At 40.2% G+C, this 23,510-nt stretch overlaps 2 protein-coding genes across 2 annotated transcripts in view; both read right to left on the reverse strand.

Annotated features, from left to right (window-relative positions):
• LOC132821839 (mucin-4-like) overlaps positions 1–3,045 on the reverse strand; it is a 67,282-nt gene extending 64,237 nt beyond the window's left edge. Inside the window, exons 1-3 of the mRNA XM_060834697.1 lie at positions 2,930–3,045; positions 1,762–1,881; positions 101–220 (exon numbers count right to left, since the gene is read on the reverse strand). Coding sequence (XP_060690680.1) covers positions 101–220; positions 1,762–1,881; positions 2,930–2,999 — 310 coding nt within the window. The 5' untranslated portion in view covers positions 3,000–3,045. The remainder of the gene's footprint in view (positions 1–100; positions 221–1,761; positions 1,882–2,929) is intronic.
• Positions 3,046–3,475: 430 nt separating this feature from the next.
• The window catches only part of LOC132821726 (uncharacterized), a 118,738-nt gene continuing 98,703 nt past the window's right edge, over positions 3,476–23,510 (reverse strand). Inside the window, exons 50-56 of the mRNA XM_060834434.1 lie at positions 21,601–21,840; positions 19,396–19,518; positions 17,540–17,662; positions 15,805–15,933; positions 15,311–15,430; positions 12,837–12,956; positions 3,476–3,573 (exon numbers count right to left, since the gene is read on the reverse strand). Of these exons, the coding sequence (XP_060690417.1) occupies positions 3,476–3,573; positions 12,837–12,956; positions 15,311–15,430; positions 15,805–15,933; positions 17,540–17,662; positions 19,396–19,518; positions 21,601–21,840 (953 nt within the window). The remainder of the gene's footprint in view (positions 3,574–12,836; positions 12,957–15,310; positions 15,431–15,804; positions 15,934–17,539; positions 17,663–19,395; positions 19,519–21,600; positions 21,841–23,510) is intronic.

Here is a 23,510-nt window from a genome sequence, read left to right on the forward strand (position 1 = left end):
ATTCATCATCTCATTTTTGCTGGATTAAAAAAAATCAACATGTACAACTGCTGTCATTGAATTAAAAGGACAGAGGCTTCCATCAAATTACATTGCTCACCTGTGCAGTTAGAGCCTTCATATCCTGCTCGACATATACAATTGTACGATCCAACAGTATTGACACACATGGTGTTGTTTTTCCAGGAACACACAGAATGGTCAAGACATTCATCCACATCTAAAAATGTCATGCAGAAAATCAACGGATATTCTTGTTTTTTATTGTTGAACAATTTCTAGTGATCAGTAGCTTTTGTTTCGGTATTCAAATACTGGTTAGATTGGCAGAATGAAAAGAACTGACTGGGAATTTTGACCAATGTGTAATGGTGTTTCATCGTTGATTGCTTTTGACTGGAACAACTGGTGGAGGACTGATGTACTTATTTTGTTTCTCTGTGTTGTGTGTTTTGGAGGTGTAGAACCTGAATTTTATTTTTGAGATGGAATTGTCCCATTCTTCTTTATTTTTTCTGTTGTTGGTGTCAGCGTGTCTGTAGACTTGTGCCTATGTTTAGGTTGGCCAGGAGAGCTCTTGATTGAGGCATTTTGGTGAGGTGCTACACAGTGTGAAGTACAGCAGCATTACTATTGCCTGGGGCTGGGTCACTGGTGGTACATTGGGTCAGTTTCTCCATGGGGTCAGGCAGTGAGCTGGTTCAGTCAGACCAAAACTATCTTTATCAGCAGTTGTCCCAACAGTTTGAGAGAACCCAGTAAAATCAGAGCTGCGGAGATGCTTTGAGACATTGAAGAGAAAATTATCTGATAGTCAGTGAGTCTATGTGTGAATACTTGAAAGAGGAGGCTCAAAATGTATGCTAGTAAGAAGACAGACCAGAAACCTACTGGAAGCTGATTTTCTGGAAAATCAACAAGATTGCCTTGCTTCTGCTTACAAATCAGTGAGAAGAACCCTCCCAAAAGCCATACAGCCATGGTAATTTGACACAAAATGTTCGCATGATTCCAGGGTGACCGAGTACTGTGCTTTATGTCTCTGTAAGGTTGAAGTTGGATTAAAAGAGTTCAACCTATGATTTTTACATTTGTCATGAGCCACGCCAGAGAGGTGTTATTCAGCATACCACAGTTTGCATTTTCTTCTGTGCAATTTACGTCTTTGTTTACTTGTTAATACTAATACTTTTCGACTCTATATTCAGAAACAGATGGTAAAGTAAATCAAAATATATAGTCTTCAAGGCAGGTCTCGCTGTGCTACGTCACTTGTCCAGTATTGCCATCAGCTGGGATAATACACGTTGGTTGGGCCTAAAAAGTACAAAGCAAGTCAGTGATCTCAACAGATGTTCCTCGGGGATGTGGGGATATAACTGAGGATTGAGAAGATGAACTTGTTGCATTATTTGGAGGATTATGGGGAGAGTTAAGCAGCAATTCTCTATCAAAGAAAAAGCAGACTATGCTGATGGAATTTCAGTGACAGAGGTAGTTATAATGGAATGTTTATGAGGAAATAAATATAACTTCCTACAAGAAGTAGGTATAATTTTGAAGATGAGAGGGCATTATAAAATCACACTTGCTAAATTATATTCAAACATAGTAATATTGATTGGTGTGTACTTTTTGAAAAACGTCTTCCTTTAATATTATGAATGGGATGCTTTATTCAGAATATAAAAACTTAGAGAATAATTGTTAAAAGATGAGTTCCTTGAAGGATGCAGATTGCAACAGAATTCCAGACCTCACCTGTGCAATTGTAACCACTGTATCCCTTTACGCATAAACAATTGAAAGAGCCATCAGTATTCACACATTTGCTGTTGTTTTTCCATGAACAGATATCATTGTCAAGGCATTCATCCACATCTGAAGCAAAAATGCAGAAATAGTAAGTCAAGATTTGATTATGATGTCCAAATTTATTCCAAAATGATCACATGTAATTGCCCAAAGCTGCATTTGTGGTAGTGAACGCAGTTTTTCTGTTTCTCATTTGTGGTACGAATGAGAGCATCCATTCGTAAAGAGAAGCATTAATCTAATCAATGCTGTTGGAGGTTTTGTGATTAGGTTTCTCACGATGAGTTAATTCAGGTTAAGTACATTTGGAGCATTCGGTTTGTGAAGTCTTGAGGATAGCTGAGACAGAATGATACGACAGGCTTCTCCACTTTGATAGGTGGGCATAAGAGAGTTGACATAACTGTCCCTCAAGCAATTATTAGTTTTGCAGCCAGCACAAGATATCACACTTGTCTCCTTTGTATATCTTACTGCACTCATAACCTTCCTGTGTATGAGCCTGAGTCTCGCTATCTGTTTATCATCGATCAGATACAGATAGAGGGTGATCAAAGAAACTTCTGAAAGTGAAGACCCTTTGTTTCACAGGGGGACAACTAAGACAGTGTGCTTCGGCATATCGCCGTGCCATGATTTATGGGACACAATTTCAATTCCAGTTACTTCATCATCAATTCCTTCTCTTTTTCAACGGACATTTATGAGAATTGCTGAGAAATTAGACACTCAACAGTTTCCAGGCACAAAACAAAGTAATATTGGGACCAGTATCTCAACTGAAAGGATAGACATTTTTGTTGGAAACCATATCATATTCAGACTGAATACATTCACAGTACATTATTTTCCCCAGTTTTCAAGGAACCGTTCACTATTTTCCTATATCTCATATGGATCAATACAACAATCTGCTTTGAATGTCCAGACATTTTACAGAAATCTAATGCCTCATGGGCTCTCTGATTCTCACCCATCATTTGTATGTGTCTTTCATGAATTTCAATAGAAGGATATTCATCATCTCATTTTTGCTGGATTAAAAATGTTAACAGGTACAACTGCTGTCATTGAATTACAAGGACTGAGGCTTCCATCAAATTACATTGCTCACCTGTGCAGTTAGGGCCTTCATATCCTGCTCGACATATGCAGTTGTACGATCCAACAGTATTGACACACATGGTGTTGTTTTTCCAGGAACACACAGAATGGTCAAGACATTCATCCACATCTAAAAATGTCATGCAGAAAATCAATGGATATTCTTGTTTTTATTGTTGAACAATTTCTAGTGATCAGTAGCTTTTGTTTCGGTATTCAAATACTGGTTAGATCAACCTACCAAAAAGAACTGACTGGGAATTTTGACCAATGTGTAATGGTGTGTCATAGTTGATTGCTTTTGACTGGAACAACAGGTGGAGGACTGATGTACTTATTTTGTTTCTCTGTGTGTGTGTTTTGGAGGTCTAGAACCTGAATTTTATTTTTGATTTGGAATTGTTCCATCCTTACTTATTTGTTCTGTTGTTGGTGTCAGCATGTCTGTACACTTGTGCCTATGTTTAGGTTGGCCAGGAGAGCTCTTGATTGAGGTATTTTGGTGAGGTGCTACACAGTGTGAAGGACAGCAGCATTACTACTGTCTGGGGCTGGGTCACTGGTGGTACATTGGATCAGTTTCTCCAACAGTATTGACACACATGGTGTTGTTTTTCCAGGAACACACAGAATGGTCAAGACATTCATCCACATCTTAAACATAATGCACAAAATCAAATTAAAATTTTGCATGTGTTTGGAAAGCAATTGCTGCTGACTGGTAGCTTTCTTTCCACAATCAAATGCAGTATTTTAATAAATGAAGTCTTATGAAAACAATGAAAAAAACTTGACTGTTCATTTTGCTCAACGTGATGTGGTTCATAATTGATTGTTTTTGACTCGAACCCAATGTATTTTAATTTGTTTTTTTAAAAAGTTCTTTCTTTTATCTTGTCAAAATTGTGCTTTTATTCAGAATAGAATGACTCTCACTATTTTGATCATGAAGTCAATAAACTGCAATAAGCAATAATATATCTGAGAAGACAGAGTGAGATAGAAGACAGAGTTAGGGAAATTTCACTGAAGTGTAGAAATAATAGCGTATTAATTATAGTGTGTTTGAGTCTAATTTCTTGTTGCCATGTCTCCCGAGATATAGTGAAAAGTGTTGTTCTGTGTACTATACAGGCAGATTGCATCATATTAGGTGCATCTGGTTAGCATAACAGAGTGCAGAATAGTGTTATAAATGCAGAAAGGGAAATCAAAACTAATACTCAAGAAATCCATTTCAAAAATCTGATAACAGCAGGGAAGAAGCAGTTCTTGAATCTGTTTGAGGGTGTATTCAAACTTATACATCTTCTGCTTGATGGAAGAGGGTGGGAGAGAGTATAACCAGGTCTCTGATAATGTTGGTTGTTTTCCTGAGGCAGCAGGATGTATAGATGGAGTCAGTGGATGGGAGGCTGGTTTGTGTGATGCACTAGGCTTTGTTCATGTCTCTGTGTTCTTAGTAAGAAAACTTGCCAACCCACGCCGTGATACATCCAGATAGGATGCTTTCTATAGTGCATCTCTAAAAATTGGTAAGCCATTGTGGACATGCTGACTTTCCTTTAATAATTAGAGATTTCAATTTTACCAACATTAACTGCGTTAGACAAAGGGTGAAATCTTAAAGGGATGGAATTTTTAATGTGTATCTAGGAGAGCTTTTTAAGGCGGCATTTAGAAAAATCCTCTCAGAGATGGGCAATGCTGTATTTAATTTTAAGAATAAAGCTGAGAAGGTGGTAGAAGTGCCAGTGAGACAGCATTTCAGGAACAGAGACCATAACTCTATAAGATTGAAGGGAGTCATGGCAAAGGACAAAGGTGGAATTTTGTTTAAGTTGGAGAACGGCCAATTTTAACACTATAAGACAGGACCTGGCCAATGTGGACTGAGAACAGCTATTTGTGAAAGGTCTACTTTGGAGAATTGGGAGTCTTTCAAGAGGGAATAGTGGAAATACAGGACCAATGATCCGGTAAAAGTGAACAGCCGGACTGATGGTCATGATATAATGGTCATAGAATGGTAATGTGGTTCCATTATTCAGGAAGGGTTGTTGGAAACTAGTGAGTCTAACATCAGTGGTAAGGAAATGACTTGAAAAAATTCTGTTGAACAGAATTAATCCTCACTTGGAGAGGCAAGAGTTAATCAAGGATAGTTTGAATGGCTTTGTCAGGGAGAAATAAGTCTGACAAGTTGATTGAGTTTTTCAAGGAGGTGACAAGCTATGTGGATGAGAGTTGTGCAATTGATGCAATCTACATGGACTTTGACAAGGCTTTTAACAAATTTTTGCATTTTGTATTGTATACTGGTCAAGAAGTTAAGAACCTACTGGATCCAGGGCAAATTGATACATTGGATCCAAAATTGGCTCAGTGGCAGGAGGCAGAAGTGATGGTGGAAGGTTAATTTGGGACTGGAGGCCTGTGTTCAAGGGGACAATGAAAGGTTCACCGAAGTGTCTGTTGTAGTTGTTTTCCATATTAATGATCGAGAAATGAGTGAAAATGTATGAACCTGTACGTTCGCAGATGTGGGTAAATTGTGAAGAGAAACGCTTTCGATTATAGGACAATATGGAGAGATGGGCTAGACAGTGGCAAATGCAACTTAATCCTGAAAATGTGACGTGATGCATATTAGTAGGACTAACAAGGCAAGGAACTGCACAAGGAATGGTGCAATGTATGATCCTAGGAAGAACTGAAGATCAGAGGGATCTTAGTGAGCATGTCCACAGATCCTTGAAGGCAACAGGACAAGTGGATAAGGTAATTATGAAGGCATATGAATGCTTGTCTTCATGAGTCGACACTTTGAATGCAAGAACAGAGAGGTCATGATATATAAAATGTTAGTTAGACCACAGGTGGAGTAATATTTGCAGTTTTGCTCATCACATAATCGGAAGGATGTGATGCAAGAGAGAGGGTGCAGAGGAGACTCATCAATATGTTACCTGGCTGTAGTGCTGCAATTTGAAGAAAAGCTAGATATGCTGAGGTCGTATTTTTGTAAGAGCAGAAAATGGGAACCTTACTGAGCTTTACAAAATTATGAGGGTCATGGAGAGGGTAGGGAGGAAGAAATGTTCCTCATAGTTCCCCTATAACGAGGTGACATAGATTTAAGGAGAAAGGAAGGAGGATTAAAGGAGACTTAAGGAGGAATTATTTCACTCAGTGAATGGTGGGTACCTGGAACTCACTGCCTGAAAGGGTCGTAGAATGAGAAGAAGCATAATATTGAAGAAATCTGTAGATGATCACTTCGTACTACAGCATACATGCGACAGGCCAAGTGCTGGGAAGTGGGACTAGAATAGAAAGGTAGTTAATAACTGGCACGACCCTGATGGATTGAAAGGTTTTGTGCTGTGCTATAAAATGTTATGAAACTATAAAATCTGAATTACGGGCAGTATGGGAGAAAGTGTGGATGTAGCAATATTGGGAGGATTTTGGAGAGACAAAGGCAAGACCAGCATCAGAACTTTTTTCTTAATTTATTTATAGGATATGGATATCATTAGAGACAGGAATTAGGTAGAAGGAAGGAATGATGAAGAAAGAAAATCAAATTCCAATGAGATGTCACTTTCCAAACTACAGTGACATTATATGAAAAGACTTGCTTATAAATTCAGAACCAAACAAAGAACTGCAGATTCTGGAAAGCTGAAATAAACACAGACATTACTGGAGAAGCTTAGCAATCTGGTAGTGTCTATGAAAAGAAAACAGAGACAATGTTTCGGTCCAGTGAACCGTCTTCAGTTTGCTCATAAATTGCCTACTTTCAGAATACATAATCATTCATGTAATTTTTATTTCTACCTTTTGCTACAATACTCCTGAAACAGCCACCACTGTTTTACATGCTGTTGCACTATTTTGGAACTTTGGAGAAAAAAACAACACCACTTTTAAAAGGGAGAGGAACAGACAAAGGAAGCACATGGTGAGCTCAATGCAGGAGAGATAGAGAGAAAGAAACCCACTCTACTAACTAACACAGCAGTGAATCTGCACAGTTACTGCCTTTGCTATTTGAATTCATGTATCATTTGACATCGGAGTACATCTGGGAAAATTAACAAACAATGAAATTCACAACTGATGTGGTTCTGTTCGCTGAGCTGGAAGTTTTTGCTGCAAACGTTTCGTTCCCTGGCTAGGGAACATCATCAGTGCTATTGGAGCCTCCTGTGAAGCACTGCTTTGATGTTTCTTCCGGTATTTATAGTGGTTTGTTCTTGCCGCTTCCGGGTGTCAGTTTCAGCTGTAGTAGTTTGTATGTGGGGTCCAGGTCGATGTGTCTGTTGATGGATGTTCTTGCCGCTTCCGGGTGTCAGTTTCAGCTGTAGTGGTTTGTATATGGGGTCCAGGTCCATGTGTCTGTTAATGGAGTTTGAAAGTAACCACCCCAACACACACAAACGAAGCTGCATCAGGACACTATTCAAATGAGCCACAACACACTGCAGTACACCAGAACTGCGAAAAGAGGAAGAGGAACACCTATACAAGGTATTCGCCAAAAACGGATACCCACGCAACTTTATCACCAGATGCCTAAGAGATAGACCACGGAACGAGGACATGCCACAACCAAAAGGACTAGCCACACTACCATACGTCAGGAGCGTCTCAGAACTGACAGCCAGACTACTGCGACCCTTAGGACTCATAACAGCACACAAGCCAACTTCCACACTCAGACAACAACTCACTAGAACAAAGGACCCAATAGCCAGCACGAGCCAAACTAACGTAGTTTACAAAATACCATGCAAGGACTGCACAAAACACTATATAGGACAAACAGGAAGACAGCTAACAATCCGCATCCATGAACATCAGCTAGCCACAAAACGACACGACCAGCTATCCCTAGTAGCCATACACTCAGATAACCAGGAACATGAATTTGACTAGGAAAACACTACCATCATAGGACAAGCCAGACAGAGAACAGCCAGGGAATTCCTAGAGGCATGGCATTCATCCACAAACTCCATTAACAGACACATGGACCTGGACCCCATATACAAACCACTACAGCTGAAACTGACACCCGGAAGCGGCAAGAACATCCATCAACAGACACATCGACCTGGACCCCACATACAAACTACTACAGCTGAAACTGACACCCGGAAGCGGCAAGAACAAACCACTATAAATACCGGAAGAAACATCAAAGCAGCGCTTCACAGGAGGCTCCAATAGCACTGATGATGTTCCCTAGCCAGGGAACGAAACGTTTGCAGCAAAAACTTCCAGCTCGGCGAACAGAACCACAATGGACACCCGAGCTACAAATCTTCAACCAGACTTTAAATTCACAACTGATCTTGGAAGAACCTGTTTGGGAGAGGTCACAGCATAGAAACAGATAAGTGAGTATTTTAAGTGTGGACTTTCAGTAAGTCTGCAGTAGTGAGTAGAGTGGGTTCTTTCTTGATTAAGTGTACTATTGAGAAATGTCTTTTGATTAAACTTTAAAATATAAGCCATAAGTATTAATTTAACCTGGAGTAGTATTTTGTAGAGGAATACGACAGTGCTATTTTCTGGGTCTGTAGATTGAAAAGAAGCAAAAATAGCCTTTGGTAAAGTGATATGCTCTTCTTGTCGATATGGGAATTTAGGGAGAGTTTGTGTGTTACTAAGGATTATATCTGCAATAAAAGCCATTGGTTGTGAATCCTATCAAATCAAATGGATCAGTTGGCAATGAGGAATTTACGAGAGGAAGGGGATGTGATGGATGGCAGTTATAGGAAGGGGGAAATGTTGCAGATACAGTCATATAGATGGGTTAATTCCAGGAAAGGTAAGAGAGTTAGGCAGGTAGTGCAGGAGTCTTCTGCGACTATCCCCATTTTGAACAAAGTATGCTGTTTTGGAAAATGTATGGGGTGATGGATTCTCAGGGAACGTAGCATGAACAGCCACATTTCTGGTATTGACACTAGCTTTAATGCAATGAGGGGTATGACAGGTTCCAAGGGATCGACTGTGTATGGGGACTCTCTCGTCTGAGGCACAGACAGATGTTTCTGTGGCCAGCGGTGAATAATCAGAATGGTGTGTTGCTTCCATGGTGCTAGGATCAAGGATGTCTCAGAGAGGGTGCAGAATGTTCTCAAGGGGGAGAGGGTCCAGCAGGAGGTCATTGTCCACATTGGAACCAATGCCATAGGAAGGGAAAAGATTGAGATTCTGAAGGGAAATTACAGAGAGTTAGTCAGGAATTTAAAAAAGAGGTCCTCGAGAGTAGTAATATCTGGATTACTTCCGGTGCTATGAGCTAGTGAGGGCAGGAATAGGAGGATTGAGCAGACGAATGCATGGCTGAGGAGCTGGTGTATGGGAAAAGGTTTCACATTTTTGGATCATTGGAATCTGTTTTGGGTGGAAGTGACTTCTACTAGAAGGACGGATTGCACCTAAATTGGAAGGGGACTAATATACTGGCAGGAAGATTTGCTAGAGCTGCTTGGGAGGATTTAAACTAGTAAGATGGGGGGTGGGACACAGGGATATAATGAGGGATCAGATCAATCTGAGGCTGGTACAGTTGAGAACAGAAGTGAGTCAAACAGTCAGGACAGGCAGAGACAAAGCAGGGGACAAGGTAGGACTGATAAATTAAACTACATTTATTTCAATGCAAGGGGCCTAACAGGGAAGGCAAATTAACTCAGTGCATGGTTAGGAACATGGGACTGGGATATCATAGCAATTACAGAAATATGGCTCAGGGACGGACAGGACTGGCAGCTTAATGTTCCAGGATACAAATGCTACAGGAAGGACAGAAAGGGAGACAAGAGAGGAGGGGGAGTGACGTTTTTAATAAGGGATAGCAATACAGTTGTTGTGAGGGTGGACATTCCTGGAAATATATCCAGGGAAGTTATTTGGGTGGAACTGAGAAATAAGAAAGGGATGATCATCTTATCGGGATTGTATTATAGACCCCCCCAATAGTCAGAGGGAAATTGAGAAACAAGTTTGCAAGAAGATCTCAGTTATCTGTAAGAATAATAGGGTGATAATGGTAACTTGCCAAACATAGACTGGGAGTGCCATTGTGTTAAGGGTTTAGATGGAGAGGAATTTGTTAAGTGCGTACAAGACAATTTTCTGATTCAGTACGTGGAAGCACTTACTAGAGAAGGTGTAAAACTCGACCCGCTCTTGGGAAATAAGGCAGGGCAGGTGACTGAGGTGTCAGTGGAGGAGCACTTTGGGGCCAGCAACCATAATTTTATTAGTTTTAAAATAGTGATTTAAAAGTTGAAGTTTTAAATTGGAGAAAGGCCAATTTTGATGGTATTAGGCAAGAACTTTCAAAAGCTGATTGGGGCAGATGTTTGCAGGTAAAGGGACGGCTGGAAAATGGGAAGCCTTCAGAAATGAGATAACGAGAGTCCAGAGACAGTATATTCCTGCTAGAATGAAAGTAAAGGCTGTTAGGTACAGGGATTGCTGGAAGAAATTGAGGTTTGGTTAAGAAAAAAAAGGAAGCATACGTCAGGTACAGACAGGATAGATCAAGTGAATCCTTAGAAGAGTTTAAAGGCAGTCGGAGTATATTAAGAGGGAAATCAGGACGGTAAAAAAGGACATGAGATAGCTTTGGCAAACAGAGTTAAGGAGAATCCAAAGAATTTTACAAATACATTAAGGACAAAAGGCTAACTAGGGAGAGAATAGGGCCCCTCAAATCAGCAAGATGGCCTTTGTATGGAGCTGCAGGAGATGGGGGAAGTATTTTGCATCAGTATTTACTGTGGAAAAGGACACGGAAGATATAGAATGCACGGAAACAGATGGTGACATCTTGAAAAATATCCATATCACAGAGGAGAAAGTGCTGGATGTCTTGAAATGCATAAAAGTGGATAAATCCCCAGGACCTGATCAGGTGTACCCTAGAACTCTATGGGAAGCTAGGGAAGTAATTGTTGGGCCTCTTGCTGAGGTATTTGTATCATCGATAGTCACAGGTGAGGTGCCTGAAGGCTGGAGGTTGGCTAATGTGGTGCCATTGTTTAAGAAAGGTGATAAGGACAAGCCAGGGAACTATAGACCAGTGAGCCTGACATTGGTGGTGGGCAAATTGTTGGAGGGAATCCTGAGGGACAGGATGTACATTATTTGGAAAGGCAAGGACTGATTAGGGATAGTCAATATGGCTTTATGTGTGGGGAATCATGTCTCACAAACTTGATTGAGTTAAAAATCATACAACACCAGGTTATAGTCTAACAGGTTTAATTAGAATAGATTAGATTAGATTACTTACAGTGTGGAAACAGGCCCTTCGGCCCAACAAGTCCACACCGACCCGCTGAAGCACACCCACCCAGACCCACTCCCCTACACCTAACACTATGGGAAATTTAGCATGGCCAATTCACCTAACCTGCACATTTTTGGACTGAGGGAGGAAACTGGAGTACCCGGAGGACACCCACGCAGACATGGTGCAAACTCCACACAGTCAGTCGCCTGAGGTGGGAATTGAACCCGGGTCTCTTGCGCTGTGAGGCAGTAGTGCTAACCACTGTGCCACCGTGCTGCCCACCGTGTCACCTGATGAAGGAGCGCTGCTCCGAAAGCTAGTTCTTCCAATTAAACCTGTTGGACTATAACCTGGTGTTGTGTGATTTTTAACTTTGTACACTCCAGTCCAACACCGGCATCTCCAAAACTTGATTGAATTTTTTTGAAAAAGTAACCAAGAGGATTGATGAGGGCAGAGTGATAGACGTGATCTATATGGACTTCAGTAAGGCATTCAATAAGGGTCCCCATGGGAGACTAGTTAGCAAGGTTAGATCTCATGGAATACAGGAAGAACTAGCCATTTAGCTCAAAGGTAGAAGATAGAAGGGTTGTTTTTCAAATTGGAGGCCTGTGACCAATGGAGTTCCACAAGGATCGGTGCTGGGTCCACTATTTTTCATCATTTCATAGAGTCATGGAGATGTACAGCATGGAAACAGACCCTTTGGTCCAACCCGTCCATGCCGACCAGATATCCCAACCCAATCTAGTCCCACCTGCCAGCACCCAGCCCATATCCCTCCAAACCCTTCCTGTTCATATACCCATCCAAATGTCTCTTAAATGTTGCAATTGTACCAGCCTCCACCACATCCTCTGGCAGCTCATTCTATACACGTACCACCCTCTGAGTGAAAAAGCTGCCCCTTAGGTCTCTTTTACATAAACGATTTGGATGTGAGTTTAAGAGGTATAGTTAGTAAGTTTGCAGATGACACCAAAATTGGAGGTGTAGTGGACAGCAAAGAAGGTACTTCAGATTACAACAGGATCTTGATCAGGTGAGCCAATGGGCTGAGAAGTGGCAGATAGAGTTCAATTTAGACAAATGTGAGGTGCTGCATTTTTGGAAAGCAAACCAAAGCAGGACTTATACACTTAATGGTAAAATCTTCAGGGGTGTTGCTGAACAAAGAGACTTTGGAGTACAGGTTCATAGCTCCCTGAAAGTGGAGATGGGAAAGATATAAAAGAGACCTTAGGGGCAACCTTTTCACGCTGAGGGTGGTGAGTGTATGGAATGAGTTGCCAGAGGAAGTGATGGAGATTAGTACGATTGCAACATTTAAAAGGCATTTGGATGGGTATATGAATAGGAAAGCTTTGGATGGATATGGGCTGGGTGCTGGCAGTGGGGCTAGTTTGGGTTGGGATATCTGGTCGGTATGGACAGGTTGGACTGAAGTATCTGTTTCCATGCTGTACATCTCTATGACTCTAAGTGGTAATCTTTTCTAGAATGGAGAGAATAATGTTAGCAACAACAATTGTTACAAGACCAATTTGTTCAAGGATAAAAGTTTGTATATAATTTCAGTCCTCACCTGTGCAGTTGAGTCCATCGTATCCCATTTGACATGAACAGAGGAAAGAGCCTTCGGTATTGACACAGATGCTGTTGTTTTTCCACGAACATTTCTCACGATCAAGACATTCATCCACATCTGAAGGAAAAGTGCAGAACAATCTAGTTGATTTCTGTTAATTCCAAAGGTATATGGATAATCTACAAACTGAAATTCTATTTAGCACAGCTGCATTTGGGGTAGCAAGGTCCAAGACAACCTGAAAATTTGGGATAGAAATATCCTTCTGATTGACTGAGCTCTCAAATGTATTGGCAATTTTGGTTGGGAGTAGTGAGCATGGATAGTTGTGATCCCTGAAAGACAAAGAGTGTCGCAGGCTGCAATCTTGAGTCACATGACTTGGTAGTGGAGAAATCCAATCTCAGCTAGAGTAAGCATGGGAGTGAAGAAACAAAATATATTTGAATACACATAAATATTCCTGATGAAGGGCATCTGCTCGAAACGTCAATTTTCCTGCTCCTCAGCTGCTGCCTGACTGGCTGTGCTTTTCCAGCACCACACTCTTCGACGACAAAGTATGTTTGAAGAAATAAAAACAAGATATATTTGTCATAAATATGGAATGATCAGGTATTAGAGCTTCAGAGACTGAGAGCAGCAAGAATGAAATGGTCACGGCGGAAGAATTTTAATGTGCACGGAGAATGCATCATTTTCAAAATTACATTGACATTCATAAAAAGGGAAATTCTGATAACTATGCCTTTAGCAATTATTAAAATATGCAATTGGTACGAAAAAAACGTCAAACCTTTCCCTTGGCATATCTAACTGCATTTAAAACCTTCCTGAATTTTCAGATTGTCTCTCTCAATCTTTTTATTGTCCATCAGAACACAGATAGATTGCTAAAGTGCTTCTGGCAGTGAATACAGTTGATCATACTTGGACAGAGTTAAGGCAGTATGTCAATGAATATCCCCATTGTCTCTTTTTAATGACACAGCTGCAATTCCAGTTATTATGGCCTCAAACACTGTTCTTTCTGAATGGAGAGAATATCAGCGAGAGGTTAATCAAGACAGAGGCATAATGTCATCGAGATTCCCCAGGGACTATATATAAGTATATCAGGACCAGTATCTCAGATATATGGATAGGTATTATTCTTGGCTATTTTACAATCATCCAAGGAACAGGAAATTCCTATGAAGGGCTTATGCCCAAAATGTCGAATTTCCTGTTCCTTGGATGCTGCCTGACCTGCTGCGCTTTTCCAGCAACACATTTTCAGCTCTGATCTCCAGCATCTGCAGACCTCACTTTCTCCTCCTATTTTACAATCATTCATGGGATGGATTGGACAACATTTACTGTCATCTCTAGTTACCCTTGAGAAGATGGTAATCAGCTACCTTCATAAATTGCTGCAGTTCACATGCAATAGATAGACTCCCAATGGCATTAGGGATGGAATTCCAGGATTTTGACCCAACAACATTGAGGAAACGGTGAAACTTTCCAAGTCAGGATGGTGAGGGACTTGGAAGGGACTCAGGTTTTGGTCTTCCCCTGTATCTGTTGCCCTTGTCATTCTAGATGATAGTAGTCATGGGTTTGGAAAGGTGTCTCAGGATCTTAGGTGAATTTCTGCAATGCATCTTGCAGCGCTACAACCGCTGCTTGTGACCTTCAATAGTAGAAAGAGGGGGTACTTGTGGATGTGGTGCCAATGAAACAGGCCACTTCATCCTAAATGGTGTCAAAATGTTTGAGTATTGTTGGATCTACACTCATCCAGTAAAGTGGGGAGTATTCCATTACAGACGTATGTGTACTGTATAGATGGTGGACAGGATTTGAGGGTGTCAGGAGATGAGTTACTTGCTGCAGCGTTCGTAGGCACTGACCTGCTCTTGCAGCCACAATATTTAAATGGATAGTCCAGTTCATTTTCTGGTCAATAGTAATCCCCAGGATGTTGATAGTGAGGGATTTGGTGATGGTAAGTTGTTTGTGCTGTTTTATAATTGTTGATATATTCTACCCTGAGATCATTTTCTGATTTAAAAACTTCTGGGGAAAAGCTCAGCACATCCCTTTAATTAGCTGAGCTTTCAAGTTGACAATAGGTGTGACTGGGTAAGTTTACCTGGCTGGGAAGTAAACATTGTGAAATCATTAAGAAATATAAAATTCCCTTTTCCATCTCTTAAATGAGCTCTTACCTAGCTTTCTAAATAATAATGCACCTCTGTTTATATCACAACAAGAGGAATTCTGTTGCAAGGAGAAAACATAAATGAATGCAATATATCATTGGGGCCACATCATTTGAATCCATCCTTTGTCTGTATATTTTATAACTTTAGATCCAAAGTTGTTATGTTAGTGATTTAATTCAGAACTGGTAATGTAATGTTAACAATAACTAACATCATAAATGTTTTCAAGGACACAGGCCTGAACATAATTCCATTCCTCACCTGTGCAATTGATGCCATCATATCCACTTTGGCATGTACAGTTGTAAGATCCCACAGTATTGACACACATTGTATTGTTTTTCACTGAACAGGTATTACTTTCAGCACACTCATCTGTATCTAATGGAAGAAAGCAGATATACAATGTTATTATTTCAAAGAGAATTAAGATAATGTTAAAATAAATCATTATATCTTCCTTCTGTGACATTGGGTGAAAGTTTCAGGCCTCTAATTATCCTGTGTTTTACATCAGATAAATATCCAGTTTTCATAGTTTTACAATATCTTGGAAAAACATGTCAAAATCATGTATGTTGTTACAGATTACTGAAAAGATAAAATATTTCATTGTCCCGATAAGGCAGAGATAAGGTAAAAATCTTTTTCTTTTCAAGTTTTGGCCTGGTTTTCCCAGATACTATTTTTCTCAGATTTGTAACTTTTACAAAAAATAACGTGAAAACATATAGGTTGTGTCTTTTCATGCTTACCATTGCAAGTAACACCATTTCCAGTATAACCACCCTTGCACTGACAAGCAAATGAACCCTCCAAGTTAGCGCAGATCCCTAGTGTTTTAGAGCAATTGTTTTCTTCTGCATTAAGGCATTCATTTATATCTGCAGAACATAATTTTTGATATTAATAAATGGGTATCCACTCATATAGCTTGCATATTGTCTTCATATAGTGACAAGGTCATGAAAAGGATGACCTTATGTGATTTTACTGTCTTTTTCCCAAGAACTGAAACAAAAGGATTTGGTTTTCACATTTCTCCATTAGCGTTGTTTGAATTGATGCCACCAGCAATGTGCACCAGCTCACCCCGTTATCACAATTCTGAATTGTCCAAAGTCACATTGGGGTGCAATTATAAAATTAGTTAATAAGTTATCTTTCTCTGATGGTTCTTCTACGATATGTATACGTTTCTGTAAGCATCAGAGGAAAAAATGCACAACAGGATGAAAGAATACATCGAAATGAAAGTGCTTACATCCTCAATGGGTAAAGCTCCATTTCCTGGTACTAATAGTGGCAAGAGTCAAATTTACAAATTGACTCCCTTGACTGTTCAATAGTTGTAGTAGAAAATCCCAAACAAACCCAGAAGAGTCCAGATCTGTTATCACTTTATGCTGAGATGATTATTCTTAGGTGAGGCACTGGCAGTCCTGTAGTTGAGTTTAGCAACCTCAAGCTATTGAAAAACAAACACTTTCCCCCTAGTTTATTATTCAGTGTGTAATTACTGAAAATTGGTGACATGGTTTCTTCAAGCAAATATCACTGTCAGTGACCCAAGGTCGGAGTTGAAAATTACTGTACGTGCTTTGCAATTCTAATCAATTAATTGTGAACATCACTCTCCAAGTTCACAGACATAATGTTTAATGGTCCCACAACTATGTAGACCCTGGTTTTGCATGTTTATTGTTGCCAGATGTTTGACATAATCACACTTGCATCTTGGAAAAATGAAAGCTCTTTCCTTTAATTCTAACTCTTAAAGTTGCCTGCACCAATAGACTGATTCGCTATGAATGTGACCCAATAGGAACATTTTTTCATAGAATTAGTTCCTAGTAAATTAGTTCATTGTTTTATTTTTACAGACAATACAATTATATAACAGCATACTGAAAATGATCCTGTGTCTGTACAAGTAGACAATGGATTCTGGGTAGGATTCTCTGGTGGGTGCAATTAAGGGAGTGGCAACAGGACTGGCATCCAATTAAACAAGATGACCTGCCTCTCAGAGATGTCAACACCATCAAGGGAGCAGCAGCTCAAAAGCCTCAGTGGTGCCTCCAGTGCTTCTGAAGTTGAAAGGAGAAGACGGCTCATCCAAGTTAAAGTGCCCTTGAAGGCCAGGTCAGGTTTTTTTTACAGTTTCGAAGCCTTGCAGTCAGGCTTAGGGATAAGGGATCATGGACTGAACTCTCCAGCAACAGTGTAGCAACTGAGACGTACTCTTTAATAGATGGAAAAATGAGGTACATGGAGTAGCAAGAATCAAAGGCCCTTTTCAGGAATCTGCTGAAAGGCCACTTCAATATATTTTAACTATTCAAGGTTAAATCAAGTAAGTAACTTTAAGTTCAAAACCATTTTATACTGATGTAACAGCCCTTGGGAAAATTAATTCCAACATGTTACTATAACAGGATATCTAATTGTCAATGATATTAAGTGAAGCTATTTTACAATCTTAAATACCTTCACATGTTCCATTAATATTCATAAATCCATTCTTGCATTCACACCTAAAGGAGTATTCAGTATTTACACATCGTTGCCCACTATTTGAACACTCTGCTGGGTTTTGGCATTCATCGATATCTGAAATTTAAACAAAAGATAGTTATGCAACAAGTTGAATTTTCTTTAATTATTTGCTGGTTGAATAATTCAAAATGAGCAGGGATAAAATGGAATACAGGCTGGGTCTCAACTATTTTAGGACTAAGACTGAAAATAGAAAAATTTAACAGAGAAAACCTAGAGAATATCTTTGCCAGAACGTCCACTAGATCAAACACCAATTAGGCAGCTGTTTAGCTGTTGGTGCACTTTCTACTTGGTATGGTTTCTTCAGGCAAATATCACTGTCAGTGTCCCATGATCTGAATACTGCCCTATATGTTAGTTTATATACAGTGTCAATGCATGATTATCTATCGAACTTTACTCTTCTTTCCTACATTTTATAAATTTCTCACCAATACCCTTGACAGCCATGTTTAGAAAGACAGTGCCGAATGTATCCTATTGTGGATCCACCCAGAACCACGGGGGCACTGTTTTCAAATTAGGTTCATCCGTTCATGACAGAGATGAGGAGAATCTTCTTCTGTAAGAGCGTTATGTAACTTTGAAACTGCCTGCCTCAGAATGGATTGTAGACAAGGTCACTGAGAAGTGTACAGATTTTTCTTAGGCAGGAGAACCAAGGGTTATAGGGAACAAATGGGAATGTGAAATTTGAAACAGAGACAGATTAGCTTAGATTTTATTGAATGATGCAGCAGGTAAGTAGGACCACATGATTTACTTCTGCTATTTTCTATGTTTATTTGTCCAACTGAGTATGCTGACAGCAGAAATATGAGAAAACTTCAAGATGAGAACAGTGCAGTAAGAAGATCAGAGACTTTGGTGTGACAGGAAGAGTGAGTGTACTGCATTTCAGGAGGCGTGTATTTATTTTTTCCTTCTTAGTATCTAAAAGTGCTCTTACACACAATTGAATTTTTTTCTTTCCATTACCAAAGCACCTGTGGGGGTGTGGCAATTATAAAGATACCATGACAGCCTAGCCTGAGGTGCTAGCTCTGAAACATGTCAAATGAGCTATTTGTCTGTCGGTGAAATCTGTGTTAGTGGACTTGACTCCTTTCAACTGGAGCTCAGGGTCCATTGTCTCTATGCTCTGTAAGGACATGTGGCTGAGGAGATGGCAGTTGGTCCTGCTATTGCTTCTGATGCTTTTGGCAGCAACTTTGCTTCAGCTCTTTTATCTCATAAGATGAAGCTGCATAAGTTGTTTCCATGGTGAAATTAGGTAGCAGAAAAATGCAGTTGCATGGTGAGTGAAATGTCTTCCAAGTACGTGCACAGCAGTTTTAACACACTTGGAGAGAGGAAGAGCATTGCAGTATCTTTCTCGTAAGTGTGGCTGGAGCTCTTCAATTTCACCGATTAAAATATTCTCAGCCTGACAGAATCAGTGAGAAAGCGTGTACTATACAGATAACTTTATGCATTTGATACAAAAAGGTGAAATTTCATATCAAGCAGAACCATTCAATTTCCTTTCTCATTGAAACCATGTGAAAATGAAAATTGTACTGCGTGTAAAATGGCTGCCTGTTTTGTCACTGTCCATTTTTTGGAAACATAAAAATCCACCCCAAAGGGAACAATACTTAAAATGGCAGGGAGTTCCAGTAATAGTTTTGTTCTAAACTAATTTGTGAATTGCTGTAGTTGTTACAGGTGCTATTTAATGTGGAGTCTTTATAGTGTACCCATGTCACATGCTCATTTAAAGACACATGTTAACAGAGTTTTACCTTGGCAGGAACCATTTACTCTTTCAGATCCAGCAGGACAAATACAAGTATAATTTCCAATGCTGTTTTCACAGATTTCATTGGAAGGACACAATGCTATTTCCTCTGCACACTCATCAATATCTGCAATATAACAAAGTTTCACTCGGTTATATTCTATTTAAATAATTACATTTTGTATAGCTAACTTAAATCCATAACTATCATAGTCATATTTTCTGAGGTGGATGTTCCTGATTGTATACTGGGGCTAAATGAATTGTCTAAGTGTAGTGATTAGACGAATTTCAGGCTCGAGAAATGCACAATTCCAGAGTGACCCTACCTGATTTTCCTTCCATTTCAGTTAATGGAAAGAAAATCTATCCATAATTTTCCCAGCATTTATATCTGTTATATTTCAATGAGAAGAGGCTGCTGCATATTTTTACTTTTGGATAAATTATTCATTAAAATTATGTTGACGTAGCAGTATAGAATTACTTTTAGAAAAGAATTGTTAGCTCCCTAATAGTTAATCTGTGCTTAACATGCTGAATTTTCATTATATGTAGAGATAGGACCAGAAATAGATGGACCTCTGATTTCTGATTATTTCAAGATTGTTCTTCTTTGAAATATGGGCTTTACTGGCAAGGCTGGCATTTGTACATTCCCAGAAGTCATTGAACTGATTGGCTCTTTAGGACATTTAAGAGAGCAAATAAGAATCAATCACATTGCTGTCAGTCTAGTATCAAATGTAGCAAGACCATGTCAGCAGCTCGAGGTCATTAGTGAACTGGATGAGTTTTTACAACAATTGGCAGTAATGACATGGTCATCATTGATCTAATTTTTAATTCCAGATTTGATTGAAATCAAATTTTATTGTTTGCTGTGAAAGCATGACAATTCTAATGCATGTTCTGAGAACATTAGCCTGAGTCTCTGGATTAGTAGTCTAGTGACATACGTCACGGTCTCCCTCACTTTATAAGGTGGGTATGCTGCTCTTCTATTGTCATCTTGCTTTTGAGCAGTTTTTATGGAGTCAGAACCAGGATCCTGCAAGTAGTAGGTAACCCATTCAGCTAAGTCTGTATCTTGTGTACACCGACCAGAATTTTACTGTCAGCATGTGGGCCCCCTTCTGAGATCAAACTTTAGCCAAGGATTTGTGGATATTTGGTCATCCACAAGCAGAACTGGGTGGGGGGGGGGGGGGGGGGGGGGGGGGGGGGGGAATCACCGTGGTCCCTCGGACTAGAAACTCTCTCCTACACCTGCTGCAGCCATAAGGTCACTGAGGCCTTCAAAAGAATGGCTGCACCTCCATGATAAGAGCCTGGCAACTATGGCCTCATCCATTTTAGAATCTGTGAAACCTCCTTATTGTGAGGCAGCCTCCCTTTCTCCAACCTACATCACCTCTGAAAGTAGGAGTGCCAATTTCTCAATGCTGGAAAGTCTTTTATTCACTTTCCCAGCTCAGAAACTGACCTGTTGGCCACAACTAGAGTCAAAAAGTGTGGTGCTGGAAAAGCACAGCTGATCAGGCAGCATCTGAGGAGCAGGAGAGTTGAGGTTTAAATGAGCTCATTCCTGACAAACAGCTAATGCTCAAAACATCGACCTTCTTGTTCATCAGGTGCTGCCTGACCGGCTGTACTTTTCTAGCACCACACTTTTCGACTCTGATCTCCAGCATCTGCAGTCCTCACTTTCTCCCTTTTGGCCACAATTATACAAGGTACCTAGAATTAGTCACTGCAGTAATTGTTACTTCAAAGGTCACCCTTTGGAACCTGGCATGAGCATGTACTGACCCACAGATCCTCCCAATCATAGATTTGGGACCTCCAAACAAAACTCGAAACCAACCCTTCAGTTTGATGACCATTCATGAGAATTGATTAAAAAGGTATTGACCTGAAATGTTAACTCTATCTTTCCTTTTACAGATAATGCTTGAGCCGCTCAGTATTCCTATTATCCTCTGTTTTTATTTCAATTTTCAGCATCTGTAGTACTTAAAGGTCTTTTTCAGGATTTTTTAATTGGTTCCACTTTAATAAAACAGTTTTGAATACACCGTGATTCAGAACACATTTCCATTATATTCTGTTAACAATTATTTTAAAGAAGTGTTAACCCGTTTACAATAATGTTTGAATTTATTAAAACTGTAACATGGTAAGAAGTATATGGTGAAGGAACCAGTACCTTCGCAGAATGTTGCATTTCTTTTGAATCCAGGCAGACAGGAACAGGTGAAAGAACCTGGTATGTTTTCACAGCCAGCATGACTTGGACAGTCAAACAGAAATCTGGTGCATTCATCAATATCAGTGCAGTTAGGACTTTCATATCCTTCATTACATTGACATGTGAATGAGCCAGCTGTATTGTTGCACACAGAATTCAAGGGACAATTGTTCTGATTTTCTGCACATTCATCAATATCTGTATTCATTTAAGAAGAGAAAATATAAAATATTTAATATCTCAAAATATAGAATATTTATGGCATCAAGTAAAGCACAATAGCAGAAGATTACAAGATTATTTGGTTAATTTTGATCAACCCTATCACCTGACCACATACTTCCTCTCCAGGATTCCTATGTAGGCCCCATATTGATGTTTCTTTTTCACTTTTATGATGTATTAGGGAGAGAGATATCATCGACTTGTAAATGCTAGGGATAGCATTTTTTAAAAAAAATTGGTTATTATTAATGTTAAGTCCTGTTATGGGATCTCAGGGGCACAAACCCTTGCTAACTGTCAGGTCATCAAAGACAAACAGCTCCAATTTGTGGGCGGCACGGTGGTACAGTGGTTAGCACTGTTGCCTCACAGTGCCAGAGACCCGGGTTCAATTCCCGCCTCAGGCGACTGACTGTGTGGAGTTTGCACGTTCTCCCCGTGTTTGCGTGGGTTTCCTCCCGGTGCTCCGGTTTCCTCCCACAGTCCAAAGATGTGCGGGTCAGGTGAATTGGCCATGCTAAATTGCCCGTAGTGTTAGGTAAGGGGTAAATGTAGGGGCATGGGTGGGTTGCGCTTCAGCGGGTCGGTGTGGACTTGTTGGGCTGAAGGGCCTGATTCCACACTGTAAGTAATCTAATCTAATCTAATAACTGGTAGTACCATGAGAGAGACACATGGTACTGATATGACATCAATCTACAGCCTAGGATTGGAACTGCTTCTAGATGATGTATCAAACATTGTTACTCATAAGCGACTCTCACATTTTCTTTTCCTGTCCACAGGATCCTGCAAGCAACTGGACATGAAATTGCCTAATTAAATGTTGCATTGTCACTAGACGTCACGGGGAAGATGTCAAAGGTTGTCAGTGTTCAATAAAGTACTTCCCCCAACTGCAATGTTAAGCCTGATTTTAGCGAGGACATTTTTGTGGCTCTCTAGCCATGTGAAGACAACTGAGAAGGAAGTATAATTGGCCATTCAAAATAAATGTCTCTGAGAATGTCAGAAAGAAAGTTCAAGTCTTTTCTAGCTCCAGAATCCTCTCCATCTCCTGTATCCTGAGCTCCACCTCCGTTCACCATCACCCCCTCCATAATGCCCTTCCCCACCTCCATGCAACTCTGAATGCAATGCTGGCATTTCTACAGCTGCCAGCAAATTCCCACCTGTTCCCAGGTTAGCCAACAGCATGTTAATGAAACCCAGAAGTCAAAATCGTCATGATTCATTCAGCTGCAAACAATGGGAATTTAACCAGTATTGCATCACAGGTCCACTGGTCATTAAAAGAAGCATAGATTAGGAAAAGCACAGCAGGTCAGGCAGCAGTCGGAGCAGGAAAATTGACGTTTTTGGGCAGGAGCCCTTCATCTGGAATGAGGCTCGGCAGAGGATATGACCTGGGGGTTGTTGTGGTTCTGTTCGCCGAACTGGAAGTTTTTGCTGCAAACGTTTCGTTCCCTGGCTAGGGAACATCATCAGTGCTATTGGAGCCTCCTGTGAAGCACTGCTTTGATGTTTCTTCCGGTATTTATAGTGGTTTGTTCTTGCCGCTTCCGGGTGTCAGTTTCAGCTGTAGTAGTTTGTATGTGGGGTCCAGGTCGATGTGTCTGTTGATGGATGTTCTTGCCGCTTCC

This window comes from Hemiscyllium ocellatum, chromosome 13, assembly GCF_020745735.1.
Source record: "Hemiscyllium ocellatum isolate sHemOce1 chromosome 13, sHemOce1.pat.X.cur, whole genome shotgun sequence".
In the NCBI taxonomy this organism is placed as follows: Eukaryota; Metazoa; Chordata; class Chondrichthyes; order Orectolobiformes; family Hemiscylliidae; genus Hemiscyllium; species Hemiscyllium ocellatum.